Below are 22,409 nucleotides of genomic sequence, written 5' to 3'. Positions count from 1 at the left end.
AAATCGGAATTTTTGAAGCAAAGAAACGAACAGGCATTTTAAATAAATACCTTCCCGTCATAACCTGGATTCCGCTTAATAAACTTTGAATATAATCTGTTTAATTGGTTAGAGACCTACAAAGAAAGAAACATTGTTATCAGCAAACAGGAAACTTAGAGACGATGCAAAGAGCAACCAAGAGGACACCAATCATATGAAAAGAATTGATGGAAGTCCTCATAGTTCAGAGTAAAACAAATAAAATTCACATGACAAGCTGCACATATCCCAGACATCGAGTTATACAGGAGTTTAGAATGTTAAAATGGGAAAACCCCAATTATGCCACCTTCCTTTCTGTCTATGTCAAATTTGCCAACTTGGTTTGATCATATTGCAAAATAACCATCCAACTTGTTAGATTGTCTCATATATGCCATCTTTAAATTTTTTCAACGATTCTTCCACACATTCCTCCCTCAATAGTTCACACAATTCCATATGTCTCCTTTGTTCTTATAAATGGGTACCACAGTACTTTTTCTCTATTTGTCTGATATTTTCTTTGTTCTCAACACCTTGTTGAACAACTTGGTCAGCCATTCAGTGTCGATCTCCCCCATGCTCAGTCTACTACACGTTCATTTTATTACCATCTTTCTCGACAAAGTTGAGTCAGCATGAGTTAGGACATAAATTCATTGGACTAGAAGTACTTTGTTATACCAGCCTGTCAATTTCATCTTCAGATACAAATGGATGACAAACGAAAACAGAATAATTGAAGTTGTACAGCGAAAGAATTGAATGAAACCGAAAAAACAAAACAACATATAACAACAAATTTATAGGGGATGAACTGTACCGAATTTATTCTCGAATGAAAAACAGAATAATGATGTTGTACAGAGGAAGAATTCACTGAAACTGAAAAAACAAAACAGCAAATAATTAAAAAGATTAGGAATGAACCGTACCGAATTTATGATGTCCTGGCAATAGATGGGACTCATGTAATATAGGACATCATGAACAGTGGCACTTAACATTATACGCAAACCCCGGACCCCTTCCAATGTGATTTTCTCGACAGCTGCTTCACCGCCTAGCTTTAAAACCCTCCTCCACTACAAAGCAAATGAACTTCCTAAGAATATAAAATATAAAAACCTGCCTCACAAATCAAGATGATTTCATACATGAACATCGATAAATTAATAAAGTAAAGAAGGGCACCAGACTTTAAAATGACTCGTGCACAATGAATGAACGTAAGATGCATAATCAATAATCAAAATAACTAATAGTTTGTGCTTCTCCTGTCAGAAAGCTTCAGGAAATAAAGTTGGGAAGAAAAATCGCAAATTATTTAAAAGAAAAACATCATTAAAAGGAACCCACTAAGAGCCATGTCAAGATAGCTAAGCATATCTATGTGAAAATCAGAAGCAAGCATGCCAAGGACATAGGCAGACTAGTGGAAACTTCAGAATGGTAACGGTCCACAGGAATCATCCTTTTTTGTAGCATATGAGAATGAAAGAGGAGCCATAACTGCAGCCAGAAGTCCATAGAGATAGAATGTACTGTAAATCTTATAAGAAGTAAAATAAGGATCATATAACCATTTTAACATCCCAGAGGAGGCTGTGATAAATGCACAGTTTGATATATTCACTCATACTGTGTAATATGGTGAGATTTTATGAAGCTTTTTGTTCTAGAAAACTGATTATGAGAAATAAGATCCCTGGCTGCCAGAATCTTGCATATCTGGTCCATTTTCTTTTTAAAAATATAGATCAGAGCTTGGCAGTGGCACAAAGTCCTTCTTAAAGGCCATCATTCTGTCAAAAGCACATTTATCAATGGATTTTCAGGGGATCATCTCACTAGTATTTGCTAAATTGCATACTCATTTATGTTTGAGTTTAGAAATCATTTGTCCAGGCAAACGCAAGGAGCTAGGCATAAATTCCAACAGCAGTAAGGTTAATCCTGGACCACAAATGACATCTTGACCGCTAAAAATCAACTTCTTCAACTCCATAACGCAATAATTATACAAAATAGGAACAATCCCATGACACACCACAAACGATAAGAACAGTATGTTACTTGTTAAACTATCTTCACAATGTACCATGTATGATAATCCAGCTTGGAGAATAGAATAGTCATTTTAGAACAAACTAAGCCACTCCCCATGCATGGCACTCTGACAACTAATGAGAGAGGGGGAATAGGGGTAGCAACGGGTCAGGTATGGGTCGGGTCCAGCTGGACCCGTACCCATACCCGGGATAGCCTATGTGGACCCACCCGACCCGGACCCGTACCCGACGCTTGCCAATAAAAAAGTTTGAAAATAGGCCACGTCATTGCCTCAAGCACCCTCATGCCTCTGCTTTTATAGATCTCAACCTACTTATTTTTTTAATTCCCATCGATGTGGGACTAATGTTAATAGACAACAGCCTCTCTCTCTCCTTACACTTTATACTTTGCGGAAAAGGTCCACTTTTTGCCCACTCCCATTATACTTAATACTTACTTTTTGGGAAAGGTCCACTTTTGCATGTGGGAAGTGCCTGCATGCCTGATCACAACCGTACACGTGGATCTTGGAGCACACTTTTTGGTCAGGGCCTGCCTCTCCCTTCCCATGCTTAAAAAGATTATTTTTATTGGTTATTGGCTAGTTGGCTTTTTTCTACATATTCCTTTGGGTCGTAGGTGGGAGGGGTTAGAGAGAGAGAGAGAAAATTGTGGTTGCTATGTGGGTTGAAATAAACCTTTAGTCCCACATCCAAAGATTTGGAAAGGTAATATGAGGGGGGGTTTACTATAAAATGAAGGATGGTTTTCTAAAACACTGGGAAACTTCAAGTCCCGGGTCAGGGCGAGTCCACCACTACTCGTACCCGTACCCGTACCCAAAAATCTTCGGGTCCGGGTCCATTGCCAGCCCTGAGGGGGAGGTTTAATAGAGGGGGAGGTTTAATAAACTCTGGACCAATTAAAATATTTAGAAAGGAAGAAGACATGATGATGCTCAGCTAAGGAACAAGGATGACCATTTTCTCTTTTAATTTTTCTTCTTAATTAAAGAAAGAGATAACTAAGAACTAATATAGTAACTCTTTAATAGAAAAGTTTTTATTTGAACTAATATAGTAACTCTTTAATAGAAAAGTTTTTCTTTGAACTAATATAGTAACTCTTTAATAGAAAAGTTTTTCTTCTTAAATTATCGTCTAATAAAGGAAATAGATAATTGATAAAACAAGTAAAAATCTATGCTGTAATCTTATTATTGCCATCTAGAAAAGAGGCATTATGAAGAGAGTTTGATGGAGGAACAAATATACCACGCTTTATAAGATAGTACAAAAATTAAACATTCACCGAATAAAGCAAGAAAACCTGTGTCCACATACCTGGCATGGAATAAAAAGAACTCTTTGCTTGTTGCGTTGATATGAAGTTAAATGGCGCTCAGCAAGACTAGCTGTGATATGCCGGTAAGTGGCAACATCATCTACCAAATTAGCTTTCTCCAATCTCTGACCAATACCATGAACCATAAAGACTAAATGACGAACTGGGACCTGTAAAGATTGCATGGAACACTGAGAAAGCATTTTATTTCAGAGTAAATACACAGATATAATCTTATACATGACACAAAAAATTACAAAACATAACAGGCCTGAAGCCCTTATACATTAGAGATGTCAGGTCCTGTTTACTAAAGCGAAATGATGGGAGGATTATTAACCTGAGAACAGTAATCATCCATCTCCTCCTCTTTCCGCTGCCGCAACTCATCCTACAAAGCCCATTGTTAAAATCGATGAGTTATAGATTTAAGTTATCTAACATAGGAGCATTTCAATTTCCAACATATTGAGCTATATTTTATGGCTATCTGTACGAAATGCTCAAAGGAAAACAAGTACTTGAAAGAAGAAAACACGGCATCTAGCAACCATGTTCATGACTTAACAAAAGAAAACTATGAAGCATGCCTTCTCTATATGCCCTTAATTTAAAAAAGATTATGCCTCTAAACCACAAATTTCTATGTTCAAAAGCTGAATATCAAGTTAAACAGCTATTTTTGGACAAACAAGCATGCTGACAAAAGCTGAATATCAAGTTAAACAGCTATTTGTGCACAACAAGCATGCTGACACTTATCCCAAGAAAGGCATAATCTCAACAAACAAGAGAATATAGAATAGGCAGGACAAGCCACAAATGAAGAATTGTAACCAGTGAACTCAAGGAATTTAAGAAATGGAATTTGAAAGCTGGGTCAGTTACAAAATGAGAGATCAACCTGGGTTGGTTTCAAAGATCCAGAGGGAGCAAACCCACGTCTTAGTTTTATTCCATTTCCTCCAAAACCAATAACACTAGACAAACCAGAGGTATCAATGCCCAACCAAGCCTCCCAAGTATCATCTTCACCTGTGAAGAGAGCATGCAATCCCTGAATGGACCAAAGAGAAAGTGAGTACAGAAAATTCGAACCAACTAATTAACCTAGTCTTCATTGTTACAAGCTATAAACAGACCTGGACCATCCCTTGAAGATCAACACGAGCAGCAAACTGACCTGAAGGTTGAAAGGTACGGCGATGCCAAACCTACAACAGTTATTGATTGCTAGCTAGTAAATCTCTTGTCAATCAATCTGAGATCAAAGTTTTATGCGTTATCCCAAATCTACATTAGATGTTGAACAAAAATTAAATACAACAAATGCAAAAAGTGAGAAGCAGCAATAATGCACGAGTGATGAAAATAAAGCAAGGAGATTGCAGTTCAACAACCTGGTCGTGGCAAATCCATACATCATATGCAGGATGAGAAAAAAACATAACAAGATCATATTGGAGATGCACAGGGCCAAGTAACATGAGGAGGCTTTTAACACTACATAAAACCCAGAAAAATTCACTTGGAAACAGTTGGACTGTCTAACATACTGGATAAATGAGTAAGATTAAATGGGCTAAAGGGACAAAAGGCCCAATAAGAAGGAAAAAGACAAGTCAGATTACAAGCTCATAATACATCCAAATACGACTCAACAGCACTTAACACTCCAGTTCAATGCTCTTTCAGAAGTCCACTACCTTTACCCCTCTAAACATCTCATCAAACAGTATCCAAGAGATTAAAGTCATCTTAATTTGCACAATCAACACTTCCCTCCTCAACATTTAGGTTTTTTTTGGGTAAAGCATTAACCATATCAATTGCATAGGTTCTCTCTTTCCACTCCCCTAAAAAGTCCACAAACAAAGTAACACCTCTATAATCATGGCCAGCCATTCGCAAACATCACAAAACAGTAAGAGTCTCAGGTTAGAGCTCCATAGTTGGTCACAACTCTTCAAAAAATAGCATCCCATCCACAAACTTAACAAATTGACAAGAGACTCATGTAACACAAACAGTCCAGATATGACTCAAGAAGTACTCCCTAATTCATAAGGCTGGTTGGAAAAATCACTATGACAAAAGGTATTCTACCTTCCGCAACCCATGCACACTATTCAGAAATCCAGAAACTGAAAGCCCCTATTCTAAAGATGGCTGCCAATGAGGATTAGGTCACTAACAGCTAGCAAAATGCTGCCAACCTCCAAAGTTAAGGGAATCTCCAAACCAATGTTGTCAAGGAAATGGTAGGACAGGGAGCACCATAGAAATCATTGAGAAAAGAACACCAGGAGAATTTCTCTCCTATTCATCGCCCCAGTAGAAACAAGCACACCCTCAAACTCCCCAAGAGACCATCCAGCATAAAAATGTCTCATCCCTCAGGCTCCACCCAAAACCTAGAACCTCCAAAATCCCCTGCACTCCAACCTCCTCCTCCCCTTCTCTTTCATCCCCTTAAAAATAATCAACAGACATACCACAACACTGAGACCCAAGAAGCTGTGATAGAGGTGGGTGACAGTCTAGGCTTATAAAGAAACATCATTCACGAAAAAATAATATACAGAGCTTACCTAGCTCATGTAACGTATTTTCACAATATAAAACTCAGAATAAATGACAAGAAAACAATCTGAAGAACTCATCAGACCTGCCTTTCAGAGGGATGAGCACAACATTAAAGGAAGATATCATATTTTCCTTTCTTTTTCTTTCTATTTTTTTCTTTTTGAAAGATCATCTCCCATAAAGATTTAAAAGAAGAGAGATAGAACTAATGATAATAGCAGTTATGGGGGAAAAAAAGCTACAATAAACAATAGTAAAAAAAATATAGCAAAGAAATCTATGTTTGTCAGTGTGTATGCATGTGAACAATGTTGTAGGATAGAGCCTTCATAAATGCATGTCCATTCCTTCCAATACCTGACACCTGTAAGCAAATTCCAACTGCTCAGCAACATCTTCACGCAAAGGCAACCATTCTAGACCCACTTTACGAGCAAACCAATGACCTCTTAAGACACGCCGATTTTCTCCATGCCAATAAACTGGGAAACAGTGCCGTTTAACCAAATCCACCTGCAGTAATCTATAAGTTAAGTACACAGTTAAAGTAAAGAACTTTCATGCATTAGCTTGACATTTGCAAGAGTAAAACAATTACCTGATACACTGATTCCACTCTTAGTATGAATTTTAACCCGTAACCCTAAATAATATGTAAGCTTAGCATGAATCCTAACCCTAAATGATATGTATAAAGTGAATGACATGCACCTCAAAAACAACTCTCAATGAAAGCTTCAGCCAGAAGACAATGTAAACTTATCCAGGCTTCCAATAATATGCTATAAATGGAGATATATTAGAGGCATACCAGTCTATACAATGGACAAAATGCAACGTGAATGACAATTCAAAAGTGCACTTGGTAGTATGTCATCAGCTGTAAATGGGTAGATTTAATCAATTGCATTTTAACCTCATCAATGACTTGTCAAAAGAAATCCTTCAAAATATATTTTCAGATGTAAAATGCACTTTCAGAATTAACTTTCTCCATCAATACTTTCAGATATAAACTGGGGCAAATAACCTGCAAAACCCTCATTTCCATCTGTATTTTTTACAATCCACAGTTAAGACTCAAACAGCTCCAATTACCTTTCTGGAATTACCTTTCTGGACTTTAAGGGATTCACCAAGTTGACCGGGTTAGGAGCACAGCAAGTACCAAATCTACTCCAGTTTTAACATTTGTACCCCACCCTAAAAAAAGAACACACACCTGCACAAGTAAATACATACGCGTGCATGCATATCTACCCATTTTATTCTATATGCTACATACCAGGTAGAAAACACAAAATCATGGTTTTAAAATGCAGCCGTACCACCGCATATGCGACCGCCTAATGCATTATGCGCTGGGCACCGCATCGCGACATATGCGCTTTGGAGAGATGCGCCCCCATAAGCGAAGAGATGCATATGTGGCCTCATCCTGCATGGCCCGCATATGCGGAAAGATTCATATGTGCCGCATCTCTCTGCATATGTGGCCGCATCCTGCATAGCCCACATATGCGGCCAGCGAGTGATGAGAAGAAAAAAAACCCTCGAGAAGGGGTGTTTTCAACTTTTTGAGCCCCGAAAAAGGGGGGAAGGGTTTGGGGGAGTATTAAACCCCACAAACAGTCCAAAACAGCCACATTCGTGGCCTTTATTTCATCAAATCAATCACAAAAAAAAAAAGAGTAGCAGAAATTTATTTTTGTGAAATTCTTAGATTTTCATCTTGGTTGATCTTTGGTTGTTGATTTGTTTCTTTTGGGTATTGATTTGAGAAAGTCTTGGCGAAGTTTTGACAACAAATTGAGGGTTTCAAGACTTGAGAAATGATGATGATTTGTCTTGACTTTTGAACTCTTAAATCTTCATAGACTTTTAGTTTGTATTTTGTAACTTTAAAGTTTGTGGTTACAAATTTGTGAGTTGTTGAATGTTTTATCAAGTGAGCTTCAAGTTTCTAGTTTCTATTAGGGGATAGTGGATACAAAATCTTCGACAGTTGATACTTTTGGAGTTAATGAAGAAACCTATTATCACATAAATCACCTCCATATTTTTTTCTATGCATTAACCTATTTTTTTAGATTTTTTAGAATTTTTTTATACCTATTGACCGCATCGGGGTGATCCACCCGCATCGAGCAGCATTGCCGCATCGGGCCCCCCCCAACGCATCGGGCCGCATCCCGCATTTTAAAACACTGCACAAAATTGAGACAAACTGCAACACCCATGGGCTCCTAATATCCAACCAAACCTGGAGATCTTAGGCAGGAGTGTGATTCTATTGCGAAGGTTATAGCTAGTAAGTTTTACTTCTTCCACATACGTAACATCTCACAGAGTCTTAGATAAACGTTGGATGAGCTCTGTTTTCGAGAAAACCATGCTGAGAACAAGCATTTTGTCACTTACTACCAATCAATATTTCATCCAAAATGAAATTCTAAACCTCCAACTTGACAACTTTCAAACAAGGAGAAGCCTCAAAACAATGTACACAGGGTCAGATGCACTGATTCCCTCTTTGCATGAAATACTTTATGGGACTATGTCAAATAATAAAAAGCAGGACAGACAAGCATGTGGAAGCATAACAACTACTTAATACAGATATATTTACTTTACGCAAAAGAATGGGAATTCTACAAGCAAAGACCTCCAAAAAGCTATGAAACTACAGCCTAACTCCTAGTTCTTCCAGAGCAAGGAACCCAACCTCCACTTATTGTACGACGGAGGAGAAGCAGTCTACATCATGGCTTTCAACTGAGTAGCTCTATCCCCACATTACACAATTTCATGACACAACAATGACAACAAACACAACAATTACTAAATGTTGAGTTAGAATATCTCAATAAACTCCTCACTAATGACATTCAACAACTATATTTTGCAAGCTAACATTGACTGCTATATTTTAAAGCAAGCTATCTTCTATTTCTAACGATGACCTATATCCTTAGCCAATCATCACATGTAAAAGATGTTTCATAAATAATTTGTTATATCCTTTGGAATTTACACAACTATCACAACTCCCATCAAAAGGAGGATAGTCAAACATTTGAGATTGACAATAGAAAGTTCAAGACTACCAAGTGTTCCCCTTATATTTGTGGAGGCGCACTATTAAATTGGTGTGCTAGAGCCAAAAAGCCTATGGGAATAAGTAGCAACATCACATAACTAAGAATAATTAGAAAGCAAGAGACAGATTAAATGTTTAAAAACCATTACTTTCATATTATGAGCATTTTATAGCTCATTTTATGAGAAGGTTCACACGCCCTTCATTACTTTAATAAAAGTACAATATATAGAACATTCACCACATTAAATGTTTAAAAACTATTATATTCATAATATGAGCATGTTATAGTTCATTTTATGAGAAGGTTCACACCCGCTTCATTACTTTAATAAAAGTACAATATATAGAACATTCACTGTTTCGTTACATTCACTATCCAATGCACCGAACCAATATTCGTATCAAAAACCATGGCAGGAAATTCTCCTGTTTCTCACAATCAGTTTCAAAAGAAAAAAAAAAGATAGAGAAACATCCCCATTTTACAATGCATAAAATGTCAACATCATATGAAGTAAGAATTTGCATACAATGAAACAAGCCAGAAAGCATTTGATTAAAAATGCTTGATGATGCAGTTTCACATGTACGAGCACCTAGAGAGAAGATATACCTCATAGAGCCCTCCTTTTACAGGGACACCAACCCTCTCTTCATCGTCTGCATTAGTTTGGCCTTCTGTTGTTGTACTTGACGTCTTAGCAGAATTTGATTCGGGTCCAGAGGGACCGTCACTACATTCTGCATACTCCTTCCACCAGGCAGAAAGCAATTCTTCCTCCCTCTGTGTATGTAAGCAAGAAAAGTGCCAGTCATATCTAAGATAAAGGGAGCCCACATCTAAAACAGTTCCACTTATAACTAAGATAAAAGGGTTGTCCACATCCAAAACATTTCTTATTAAATAAGAATTCAAGAGAGAGAAAAAAAAACTTCTAGAGAATAAAAAAGGAGTTATAGAATAAAAAAGGAGTTGCAAAAACAAATCCTAAAATTCAAAGAATTGTGAATTTCAACTTTCAAGAAAGTGTGAAACTCAATAATGAAATTCAAAAAGTTTCTAATTAAGCTGAACTGAGTATTGAACACTGGAGTATGTTAAAGATGCTTTGGCTGGGTCCTATTACAAAGTAAACTTGAACAACCCAAGTAGCATGCTGATAAAAACATCCAGATCGAGGCACAAAAACAACTCATAACGATGATACCACAAGTACATTAAGTGTAAGAGTCTAGGCAACAAAATGTTCAACTACGTAAGGATCACAAAATGCCAATGCAATCGATTGTGAAATCAGCACTCTTGTGTTGTGAATAAAATTCCTAAGCAAGTGAAACGTGATAACCTGCAAGAAAGAAGCTTCTAATGCCAGAGAGTCCCTCATACTAAATCGGAAATATTCACTCTTTCCCACAATTTCTGTTCGAGGAATCGAGGCTGCTAACTCTGCAGAAAATTCAGAAAGAAGTTAACCAAACCATACAATAATCAATCTTGAAAAGATAATATGCAGGCAATTATTCCAGCAATTCATTTAGGCAAAAAGCAAAAATGTTTCAACTTATACAGGAACAAAAGATTCCCCCTATCAACCCCATCATTTTTGGGCTTCCTAATACTAACCATTCAGACTAGAGTCACTTGCCATAAATAGGTATTCAATTTCCTAATGAGCGTGGTCATTACCGGGATACAGAACAAATAGTAGATTATCTCTTCTGCATTGTTGCTTCACATGGAAGATAAATTATTGGACTTGTTAGGCCTGTATTTAGCACTGACCCCTATAGGAGCTTGTTGTAAAATGGTAAGTGGTCAATTAAAACTGTATATGTGAATTATTGTGGTGATGGAAGGCATAAAGGAAAAAGGATAAAATAATTTTTAAAAGCCACCAAAGGAAACATTAGAGGGGATGCGATTAGTTAGACCCCTACCAAAGACTAATGATGGCAGACATGTTTGAGGACCATATGGTGCCATTCCAGGCTTCAAAAGGGAAACACCTGGATGGACTAAAGAAGAGTTCTTCAAAAGGAAAATGGGCTCCATCCAGGATCATGGCTAGAGCAAAGACTGCATCGTGTTTTATGAGCTATTGGGACTGGCTATCTACTAGCTTTAAGGGTTGATTGATTCTTCATGGGCTCAGATGGACATATGCTTGGTATCCTTGATAACTTTAGGAGGCTCCTAGCATGCCAGCTTAATATCGTATGTCTTCAAAGAGCTCGTATCAATAAATTAGACTGAATTTTTGCAACGATTTTTTGCCTTGACTTGAGAAATTAAAGCTTTTCCTTAAGGTATACTTGAAAAAGTAAAGTTGTAAATGTATCATAACGTGAAAAGGGAAGGGAAATCGATGGCAAATGGCCTGGCTAACTCGTGTACTTCTACATTGCAGTCTGGGTTCAAGAGGTCGAGTCATTGTAGTTTATTTTGCTGCTCCCAGTGTTTCCATTTGCCTCGTTTCTTAATGAATATTTGTAGCCTACCAAAGCAAAAATAGAAATGGAAACATCAATAAATAGGCATCACTCAAGCTTGTTAGGAATACTTTGAGTAACATGTAAGAGTCCTCTTACCATTTGTTCGAAATGGAACCAGAGAAAAATGTTCTTCAGAAAGAAAAAAAAAAATCCAAACCACCCAAGATATGTGCGCATGCTTTGTACACATGCGCATGAACATACAATATTCTAGGTCAACCTTCAACACCATTGCACTTAAGCAAAATAATAATAGTAATATATTCAAGCATATAATATTTATACATGCAGCATACAAGTAGTTAATTCCTAGTTCCTGGTGTCTAAGCAAAGGCCAGATGGGCATGATTCTCATTAACTCCAATATATGCTCAGAGGATGGCATCTTATTAGAGAATTTCAAGCAAACAATTGTTGAATTCCAAGCAACACAAATGGAGTACAATTTTGGAGACAAACACAAGGATTTCAACCATAGGAGCCATCTCTCACCAAATGAAGCGTTCGAAGAAGATCAATTGTTGAAAAACAATGAATCAAATAATACAGCAAATTTAATTAAATTCAATAAAATAGAGCAAATTTAATTCGTTATCCACATTTAACTTGAGATAAATATTTTTACTATCAATCAATTTATGTAAAAATAAAATAAAAAACCAACTCATCAACAACTGCACTCAAATAACACCTAATTCAGCCAAATTCATTCCAAACTACAAAGCAACACTTACCATTCTCGGAAAGTGGAACTTTGCAAAAGTACCATCTAACGTCCTCCCCATCAGAAGGGCTCCTTGTCTGAGCGAGGTACTTCGTCCGAGCCTTGCAGTTCTCAATCACATCTTCAAGCTTTGCAATATTCGAAGGCGTGTTCTTCAAAGCATCGGGAAAAGTCTCTTCAAACTGAGCCTCGCCGCCAGTTTCATTTTCAGCAACCCTAACCCCCACATCACCAGAAACCCTAGAATTAGAAGCCCTGCTCCTTTCATCAACCGAAATGCCATTGTTTTCAGCACATCCAGGCTCCAAATTATCCATTTCCAAATCTTTACTGCCACCGATTCACAGTATAACGAAAAACCCTAATTCTCATCGACCCTAATTAACTTTTAGACAGACACCACCATTTTCAGAGGTTCCAGACTCAAAATGATCCGTTCCCAGTTCTAAATCTTCTGAAACACAGAATAATTAAAAAACCTGTTTGATTTGTTCATATGATATTTGAATTGGGGAAAACTACGATCCAATTGTGACGAATGACGTTTTTTGAGACCCTAAATTCGAAAACCATAGTCTTTTTCATGGTGCCGTTGCGTTTACAGGTAGGCGGTGGAATGGCCGGTGGAAACAGAGATGTCGTGCCAGAATCAAAGGGAAGGGAGCCAAATTTTTAAAATTCAAATGACCAAAATAACCCCTTATTTTCAGTGGTATTGCGATTCCCTGGTCTCAGCGTTGGGTTGGGTGGCGATATGGTGATGTCGAACGGCCACGTTGGCGGGTTACCCGAACCCTGTCCTAGTCCAGGTGTTTAAGCAAAATATACATAATATAATAAAAGTATAAAACAAATGTTTTTTTTTTAAATTTCTAAACCCTGGCTCAATTGACCGGGTGGGTCTGGTTCAGGTTAGGTTTCAATGACTTGGACACGACCTGAGTCTCTCTTTTTTCTTTTCTTTTTTTTTTCTTTTTTTTTGACAATTAAGTCTCGAGCACAAACAAGTTACAGCAAGAACAAGTTAAAGAGATCAGTAGTATAAATCTAGTTAAGTGGTTCATCCAAACTGGATCCAAAGTCTATACATGGGTTTCGGATCCAATATGGATCTGAAAACTATACATAGGATCTTGATTAGGTCTCTTAAAAGTTTGAAAATTTATATATATATATATGAAAAAATTTATATAAAGTTCCAACCTTAAAATGTAGAATTACAGATGCACCTCAAAAATCCATTGAAAAATGTTGTTTTAAAGTTGAAAACTTAGACATCGAGATGCATGAATATGGCAAAAAAAAAGACTTTCAGCCTAAAAAATAATGCATTTTGCAATACATTATCTAGACCATCCATTTTCAAGATTTTCATATGTTTATAGATCTACTCGATTTTAACCATTTTTTTAATTTAAAATTTTATAATTAGATATGAAAATAGGTTTTGAGATAGTCCTAATAATCTTTTTCACCAAAATTACATGTTATGATACGATTTGGAGGTGCGCCTTAATTGGATTGTTTAAGGTCGCAACCTAATAAAAACTACACCTATATATATATATATATATATATATATATATATATATATATATATATATATATATATATATATATATATATATATATATGAAAACACTAGGCAACGCTTATAGGCGAAAATGAAGAGTAATTTCACTAGGCAACGCTTATAGGCGAAAATGAAGAGTGATTTCCACCTACCCCCATCACCGTCCAAAGTTCATCATGTAATCACGATTGTCCAGTGGTGTTTCATTTTTCATTTTTTTTTTTCTATAGATCAAAATGATCTGAAATTTGGAGGGTATATTCATCAAAATTAGGGGAATTTTTGAAAAATATAAAAAAAATATTTTATATGAAAAAATTGACCAAAATATCCACGAAAATTTTTGGGTTATTTTGGTCAATTATTTTCGTGGATACTTTTTTTTATATTTTTATTAGATGTGCCTCAGTAAGATGTATATGCTTCCAAATTTTAGGTCATTTAGATTTATAGAAAAAAAAAATGAAAAATAAAACACTACCAGACAATCTTGAACGTGCGATGAAACTTGGACGGTGATGAGGGTAGGTGTAATCAGTATTCATTTTCGCCTATAGACGTTAGGAAGACTTTTCCATATATATATATATATATATATATATATATATATATATATATGGTGTGGTTTTTATAAGGTTGCAACCTTAACCAATCCAATTAAGGCGTACCTTAAAATTTTATTATAACATGTAATTTGTTGTAAAAAATACTTAGTATTATTTTAAAATATATTTTCATACCTAATTATAAAATTTTAAATTCTAAAAATGGTTAAAATCAATATGAAAATCTTGAAAATGGATGGTCTAAATAATGTGTTGCAAAATGCACTATTTTTTAGACTCAAAAACCTTTTTTTTTCATATTCATGTATCTCAATGTTGATATGATCGATTAGAGGGTTTTTTCAACATTAAAACAACATTTTTGATAGATTTTTTATGTGCATCTGTGATTCTATATGTTAAGGTTGCAACTTTTTATAAACTTTTCTCATGTATATATATATATATATATATATATATATATTAAATCTCTCTCAAACTGGAGATCTACAGGAGTCGGTCTAGGATAATATATTATTGTTTGATAAACAGGCCTAAATTTTTTTCCATAATCTATTTTGTTTATTTCAATACTTTATGTTTTGAAAACTTGTTCCATTTTCTCTAGATCATTATTATAGACAGGTTCTTCTTGAAGAACCATAGCTCCTTTATCAAAACTATTCCCAGAAATTACCCTCTTCTCTTTAATATTTAGTTGGGCTAATCTTTTAACTAGTTCATCAAGTAACTCTTTATTGTTATCTTTTTTCTTTGTACCTTGAAGATTAAATTGTTCTTTACTAATGGTTGGATGGGGTTTAAACAACAAAGCTTGTTTTCCTTCAGATTTTTTATGATCCACGACCCTTTCTTGGGACTTATTAGCCATATTTTCAATTATAGTAGTAAGTTTTTCAATCGTTTGTAGACAACGATTGGTATTAAAACAAAAAAGAAATGTACAATTATTTGAATAGTTAAAATGCACCTTGATTGAGAAAAATATCAAAATCCCAAAATTTAGTCTTAACACAGCCCAAACCCCATATCAAACTTTTCATACTACACAAGAGGAAGTACTAGAATCCATTCATCCCCATGAAACAAATATTCAAATAAAAGGAAAATCTGAAGAAAAACCAGAAACTAAGGCTTCACCTTATAAAATTACTCTAAAAGAAACTAATCACCATGTACATAAAATAGATGGCATTCCACATATAATCGAACAATATATATATATATATATATATATATATATATATATATATATATATATATGAGAAAGTATATGATGAGACCATTTACTTTTGGTACAAGGTGGTCACCATTAATCTTGACCATTGGATGTGAAATTGGGTAGTTGCATTTATTTCATTGAACAAGCTCAAAGTTCAAAATAATTTTTCTCAAACTTTGTGACACACCCAAACTATCAGATTTCATATTGGATGGTTGTAATTGTGACCTCCTTAAACCAAAGGTAAATGGTCTCATTATATACAATATATAATTTTAAAAATCAGGTTAGATCTGGATTTGATCCACCTGTGCCCAAATCCAATCTTAATTAATATTTGAATCTAGATCCATACCCATATCCAAATAGGATCCAAAATTTAGGTTTCGGATTCGAATGGGGTAAATTCTCAGCCGTTCCCTTGACATTAAAAAATTTGGCCCTTTTTGCTCGTGATCACAAAGAGAAATCTCCTTTATGTGAGATAAGGTCTATCTCTTTCTCGTACCTTCACAAAAAGGTCGTCTAAGCACCCAAGGTAGGTATCATTTTCATGAATTGTCTTCAATAGCATGGGGCTCCACGCAATCATACATAAAGGAAAATATTTGTATAAAATTTTTCAGTAGAGAATACACAAGTTTTGAGTTTGTGACATGCTAACCCCCAAGTGGCTTAAAAATCATCAATATCTGTTTATGAAAATTTGACGCTCTAGAAATGGTACAGATCTTACGAATACGTAGATTCAAAAAAAAGGAGATGGAGGGTCCAAATAATTGATTACAATATGCACTATATTTAGGTTATAAATTAATTTTTAATTCAAAGAAATGGAGGGTATAGATAATTGGTTATAAGACGCATTATTTTAGAGCTTGAAATCAATTTTTTTCCCTCATATTCACAATAATCAATGCCTAGATGATTCATTTTAAGAGTTTTCCAACACCAAAGGTACAAATTTCAATGAGATTTGAGGTACAACCTTAATTTTTTCACATGGTCTTAGCCTTATTTTAACATTTTCCTTGATTTGTACATCTCATACATGAATTCCCATAGGTGGCATTGACTTATACATCTCATTCATGATTTCCCATGAATTTTCACATGTGCCATGGATTTATAATTATGTTTTTTTTTTTTTTTTTTTAACAAATATTGTAAGCTTTTATTAAAAGAGTAATGATCCTATAGGACCCTCCGCCACCCATATGTGTAGGACCCTAAAGGATTACCATTAAATTTAACACAGATTTCTAGAAAAATTATCACATGGGTATCACAAAAGTTACCACATGGGTGGGGAAAGGTCCTATATGATCATTTATCTTATTAAAAAGATGCTTAAAGAGCATAAAATTACAATTGTATCATAGAGTTGGAAACAAGTAGAAAGGGAAGGAGACACCCATTTTAGCAATACCATATGCATTGGCATTTGCTTCCCGGAGGGTGTAGATAAAAGAGATATTCGATGATGGTGCCGCACAAAGATTTTGGATTTTGATCTAGAGAGTGAAAAGGGACCACGGTACTCTTTGATCTCTCCTACACCATTTGATGACATTTAGTTAATTCCTTTTCACTACAATGTCTCCAATAAATCATTTGTCAATGACAATTTGAAGACCTCGAAAGAAAACCATCATTTCAGCATGATCGGCGGTAGTGGAGCCACAAGGGCCTAAGAATGAGAAGCACACACCTCATGAACTATCTCGCAGCAGGCCTCCAACACCAGTTGGACCTAGGTTACCAAAATAACTACCATCAAAATAAAGTTTGAGGCAGCCTTCTGGAGGCGCAACCCAGATCCTGTTCGGTCGGTTAGTGGCAGAGACAAGAATTAACTAGAGCTTTGAGATTTACATAAGTATCCGACGAAAAACACCCTTACCATCAAGGGTAACATAAAACCACTTTCAAAGAGATTGCAAAATAAGGTCCTTGACCCGCTCAGCACACAGGGACACCCCCTCAAAAGTTATTTTGTTGCGCTCTAGCCATATATTCCAAAGAATAGCACTTTTTGAAGATTTTCCACAACACAACACCCTTTTTTGGAATACCTATCACAGCAAGATGATCAATGATGCTATCAAGATCTTGTGGTATCAGAAAGGAGATACCTAACAAGGAGAAGGCCCAGTACCATGAGGTGGTTGCAAAAGGGCAGGAAAGGGCATTTTATGATTTCGATAAGACTATTGCACTCCTGCATGCCCCAAGCTTTTATCTCTCTTTCTTATTAGACCCCTAATAACTCAATGAATAAGACCAAGTATCCAATTTCACATACACTAATGAAAGAAGACCTAAATGATTATATGTTCTGCAGTTCCACTTGAGCATCTCATGTATTGATTCCCTCGGGTAAACCCCTATTTATGAGTACTTTTAGAATTCAAAATTTAAGGAAATAACCCTTTATGTTGAAAAAAATAGTATCCAATACCAAATAGAGGCCGCTCAATTTTCTTTAAATTTTTGCACAATCATATATGCATAGAAACTCAAAATCTAAATTACCACATCAAAATTCAAATAAGAAGTTCGGAAAAATCATTGGATGCATATTTTCAAACCCAACAAAAAAAAAGATTTCCAATTTCTAAACACCTATATATATATATGTCCAAAATTTTGGATGGTCTTCACTCAATCTTAGGACTTCATTATTTTCAGTGTGCATATGACTTATCTTTTCTTTTCGTTTTTTTTGGTGGCTGGTAGCTGAATTGAGGAGTCTACATCTAGGAAGTTCGTGGTCCTAAAACTACTCCGATATAGGTTTTCTACTGAGGGAGCTTATACCGGCGGGAGCATCGAATCTTTTAATTACTTAGAAATGGAGATACAAAAGCAAAAGAATGAGTTCTAGACAAACAACCTGAAAATACATCAAAAAATCAATCCATATATCTTCTTACATTGAGACATGTATACAACATCTTGTATGGCCACCCATTATGATAAACCACCACACCTACTAGCCAATCAATGGTTTTAGCAGTGGTTTTAGCAGGAAATGGCAAAGCTTTAGAGAAGCACAAGAGATAGAAAGAAAGACTAGACTGTACAAGATTCTCACATACATGGCTCTCTTTAAAGAAGGGATTGGATAAGGAGATGAGAGAATGGGAATAACACAAACAACAATTGGCTTTCAAATATGAAGGTGGGAGATTGATGAGCAGGTTCCATCTATTTATAGCATCAAGGAAATTAAAAAGTTTTAAAAGAAATTAGATGGTTGGAATTTGGAAAAAACCTAGACTCATGATAAGTCCAGTGGACTTTTGGGGATACCTAACTACCTATCCTTATCTTTTCTAACTACTTTCCATGTTTGTGTGTGCACCTCTAATGCAATAATGGAAGCAATGACAAAATGGAAGCATATGACCATACAGGAGTACACTATGCACTTGGTGCCTCGGACAAAATACTTACTGGACAATAGTTTCATGTATAGAATTGGGCACCCACTCTAGAATCATTAGACAAGTATTTTCAAAGAATAACTGAATTCTAAGTATCTAAAGAGTCAAATCTGACTATACCAAAATTTGGATGGTCACTGTTCGGTTGCAGGACGTTATTTTTGCGGGGAAATTTATCAAAATGCAATCAGGAGATGAATTGTTGCATGTTTTACCCCTTTCTTTTGATTTGATTTTAAAAATCCCATCAAAGGACAACAATCATGGGTTATAATAGAAGAAATTTTAGGGGTAGAAAAATGCTAAAATAGTTTATACTTCAAGTGTATTTTGATAAATTTATCTTTTGAGGTAGGTATAGAGAGTAACGTTCTTCTTAGGTCGGTCACTAGGTTTAGGAGGTCACATTTCCAAATTTCGGTCACTATTTTACTCGAGGGAGTAAGCGTATGTTATGCTCCGTAAGGAGCATATCATCTTTTAGCATTAAGTAATTGGATAAAAGCCAAAAGAAAGATGATGCATGGCATGGAAAAGTAGCAGAGTCGTTAGACTTTTGTGTTTTTGCCCTTTATAATGGAGAATAGGTTGTTAGGATTTAGTAATAGAGAAGCTCTAAGTCAAGAGGAAACTCTCTTTCTTTTCCACATGCCAACTTGTTATACTTCCATTGCTTTGCTTCTACTCTTGTATTGGCTACTCCAACCTTTCAATTAATGGCTCATGAGAATTTGCAAAGAAAAGGGCATTTGAATTTGGGTGAAGATGAGCCATCCACCGTCCATTCTCATCGACAGATGGGCAAGATAGTCCTGCATCCACTCCTTCAATAGAACAAAGAACTCATCCTGGCCATTCATTACAATGATGTTGTAACATGTCTAGCGCAAGGTCCATTCATTTTAAAGCACAAAGAACCCACTCAAGATTCATAGTCACAGGTCGATTCATCTTATGACCAATTGATCAAGTAATTGGGTCACGTCCATTCATTTTAAAGCACAAAGAACCCACTCAAGATTCATAGTCACAGGTCGATTCATCTTATGACCAATTGATCAAGTAATTGGGTCGGTTTGACCCAACGTTTCGCGACTGCCATATTCTATTGTTATTTGGAAATGCATGTAATGATACCTTTTATTTCTTATACAAAGATGTTACAATCATCATTGATCGTTAGATTTAAATTCGAGTAGTCGAGGATGTGATATTATTTAGGCACAAAGTCCAAAATAAGATTTTTTGAATATTGTGACACACTTTATCCATTGGATTACATCCAATGGCTAAAAGTGAGTGTGATCTCCTTGCATAAAAAATACATAGTCTCATAGTATACTGCCCCTTTTTTATCTTTTGTTTGTGCTAATTTTCAAAGCCAGCTATTTGTGCTTGTCTTTTACAAATGAACGACACAAGATGTGTTAACTCCGGATAGCATATGTACATCATAATTATATGCTTCTATGAGGCTTGTTGTCGTGGCTATTTGATAAGGAAAAGTATACAATGAGACCCTTTACTTTCTGCACAAGGTGGTCACAATTAATCTTTGAACTTTGGATGGTTATAAGAAATTGTGACATCCTTGCATAATAAGTAAATGATTTCATTGTATACTATCATGTTTGAAAATCATACCCTAATGGACCTTTGATTAAGGACCATTTAAAATTAAATTTTTTAGTATGCTATTTGTTTAATGGGTCACACCAGTTTAACTCAGCTCACCTTGGCTAGACACAAGTACATTTGATTTGGGCCTAATGACTAAGCCTGTCAAGCCCCCCAGCCCAGCCTGATTCATTTTGAATAGGACAATAGATCTTGGTATGGGCTTGAAGCTAGCCTAAATGGACTGGGGCAGTCGGGCTTAGTGATGTGGGCCTACCAATAGGGCTGAACATTATCTCCATTTGTGTTTAGACAAGTTGTCAGTACTCATATATGTGGAAAATGATCATGCGAGACAACATGCTTACTCTATAGTGAAGATTGTTCCATAATTTAAATGTACAGATACTTGGCCTTTAAAATTTTCACACATGAATGTCTCATTTAGGTGATTAAAAAGAATAAAATAATAGCTTCATGTAAAAAAACAATGAAAATGAATCTTAGTGATTTATCCGATATATAGAGAAAGAGATAAACTTAAAATACAGTTTGTGTTCTTAAAACAAAATAATTAATTTTATAAAATATGAAATATGTGTGACTATTTTTAAATATAAAAATTAGAATACCATTTAAATGTAAGGTTCCCTTCGTTAAAGAAGAGACAGGGAAAGTTAGCTCACCACCCCAGTAATAGGGGCATGCTAATACAAAACATCAGGGCAGCATAAAGCTTCCTTTTACTGTTTATTAGTGATGGATTCGTTAGATCTTATTCCCTTCATGCGAATTAATTAATCTTCAATGGCCTTGGCGAAAAATGCTACATTTTATATTTGGGTGCGGTTTCTACAAGGTTGCAACCTTAAACAATCCAATCAAGACGCACCACCAAATTTTATCAAAACATATAGTTTTGGTATAAAAATTTATTAGGATCATCTGAAAATCTATTTTTATATCTAGTTATAAAATTTTAAACTCCAAAAATAATTAAAATCAAGTAGATCTAGACACAAATGAAAATATTGAAAATGAATGGTCTAGATAATATGTTGCAAGATGCACTATTTCTGAGACTCAAAATCTTTCTTTTTTCTTCTCGCATTCATACATCTCAATGTCGAGATGATAAATTAGAGTGTTTTTCAACATTAAAACAACCTTCTCCGATGGATTTTTTAGGTGCATCTGTAATTCTACGTTTTAAGGTTGCAACCTTATATAAACTTTTTCCTTCATGTTTCCTATCTTGCTCCTTCACAAATATGCGCAATATGATAATCCTTAAGAAGTATGTGAAAGTATAATATTGTTGTATAAATTATTTGTTTGGAATTTGATGTTATTGGAAATATTGATGAGTTTTTTTAATCATTTGCCATGTTTTTATATATATTTTTTGGATTCTTTAGATGTCCTCGATTGTAAATTAATATTTTATTAATATCCATTTTGATATATTTTTTTAGCTTAGTTGGATTTATATATATATATATATATATATATATATAGGAAATGATTTCATTGTTGGTTTTAATTGACCTTTATTATTTTTATTCTTTGTCCTAATATTTTGATTTAAGAAAAAAATTTAAGGCATTTGCCTTTGTGCAGTACTCGAGGTAGTCCACTTAGACTCGTCCAAAT

At 35.3% G+C, this 22,409-nt stretch overlaps 1 protein-coding gene across 15 annotated transcripts in view; it reads right to left on the bottom strand.

Moving 5' to 3' along the window:
• Nucleotides 1-12,668, bottom strand: part of SGR2 (shoot gravitropism 2 (SGR2)) — a 34,494-nt gene extending 21,826 nt beyond the window's left edge. For 14 of the 15 annotated variants that reach the window (XR_016043759.1, XR_016043757.1, XR_016043758.1 and 11 more), the window contains exons 1-10: nucleotides 12,340-12,668; nucleotides 10,459-10,559; nucleotides 9,726-9,896; nucleotides 6,367-6,522; nucleotides 4,566-4,637; nucleotides 4,328-4,480; nucleotides 3,764-3,814; nucleotides 3,423-3,593; nucleotides 960-1,109; nucleotides 51-116 (exon numbers count right to left, since the gene is read on the bottom strand). Coding sequence is in view for 4 of the 15 variants with exons in the window: in XM_011622672.3 (XP_011620974.1) it covers nucleotides 51-116; nucleotides 960-1,109; nucleotides 3,423-3,593; nucleotides 3,764-3,814; nucleotides 4,328-4,480; nucleotides 4,566-4,637; nucleotides 6,367-6,522; nucleotides 9,726-9,896; nucleotides 10,459-10,559; nucleotides 12,340-12,646 (1,398 nt within the window). In the remaining 11 variants the exon portion in view is untranslated. Of the gene's footprint in view, nucleotides 1-50; nucleotides 117-959; nucleotides 1,110-3,422; nucleotides 3,594-3,763; nucleotides 3,815-4,327; nucleotides 4,481-4,565; nucleotides 4,638-6,366; nucleotides 6,523-7,121; nucleotides 7,213-9,725; nucleotides 9,897-10,458; nucleotides 10,560-12,339 lie in introns of those variants that run through there. The other variant, XR_016043762.1, reaches the window with a different exon arrangement.
• Between the last annotated feature and the right edge of the window lie 9,741 nt (nucleotides 12,669-22,409).

The sequence above is a fragment of the Amborella trichopoda genome, chromosome 11, assembly GCF_054954075.1.
Source record: "Amborella trichopoda isolate Santa Cruz 75 chromosome 11, AtrichopodaSantaCruz75HAP2 v2.0, whole genome shotgun sequence".
In the NCBI taxonomy this organism is placed as follows: domain Eukaryota; kingdom Viridiplantae; phylum Streptophyta; class Magnoliopsida; order Amborellales; family Amborellaceae; genus Amborella; species Amborella trichopoda.
The sequence above is the reverse complement of the archived record's forward strand: the minus strand, read 5'-3'. Positions and strand labels throughout refer to the sequence as shown.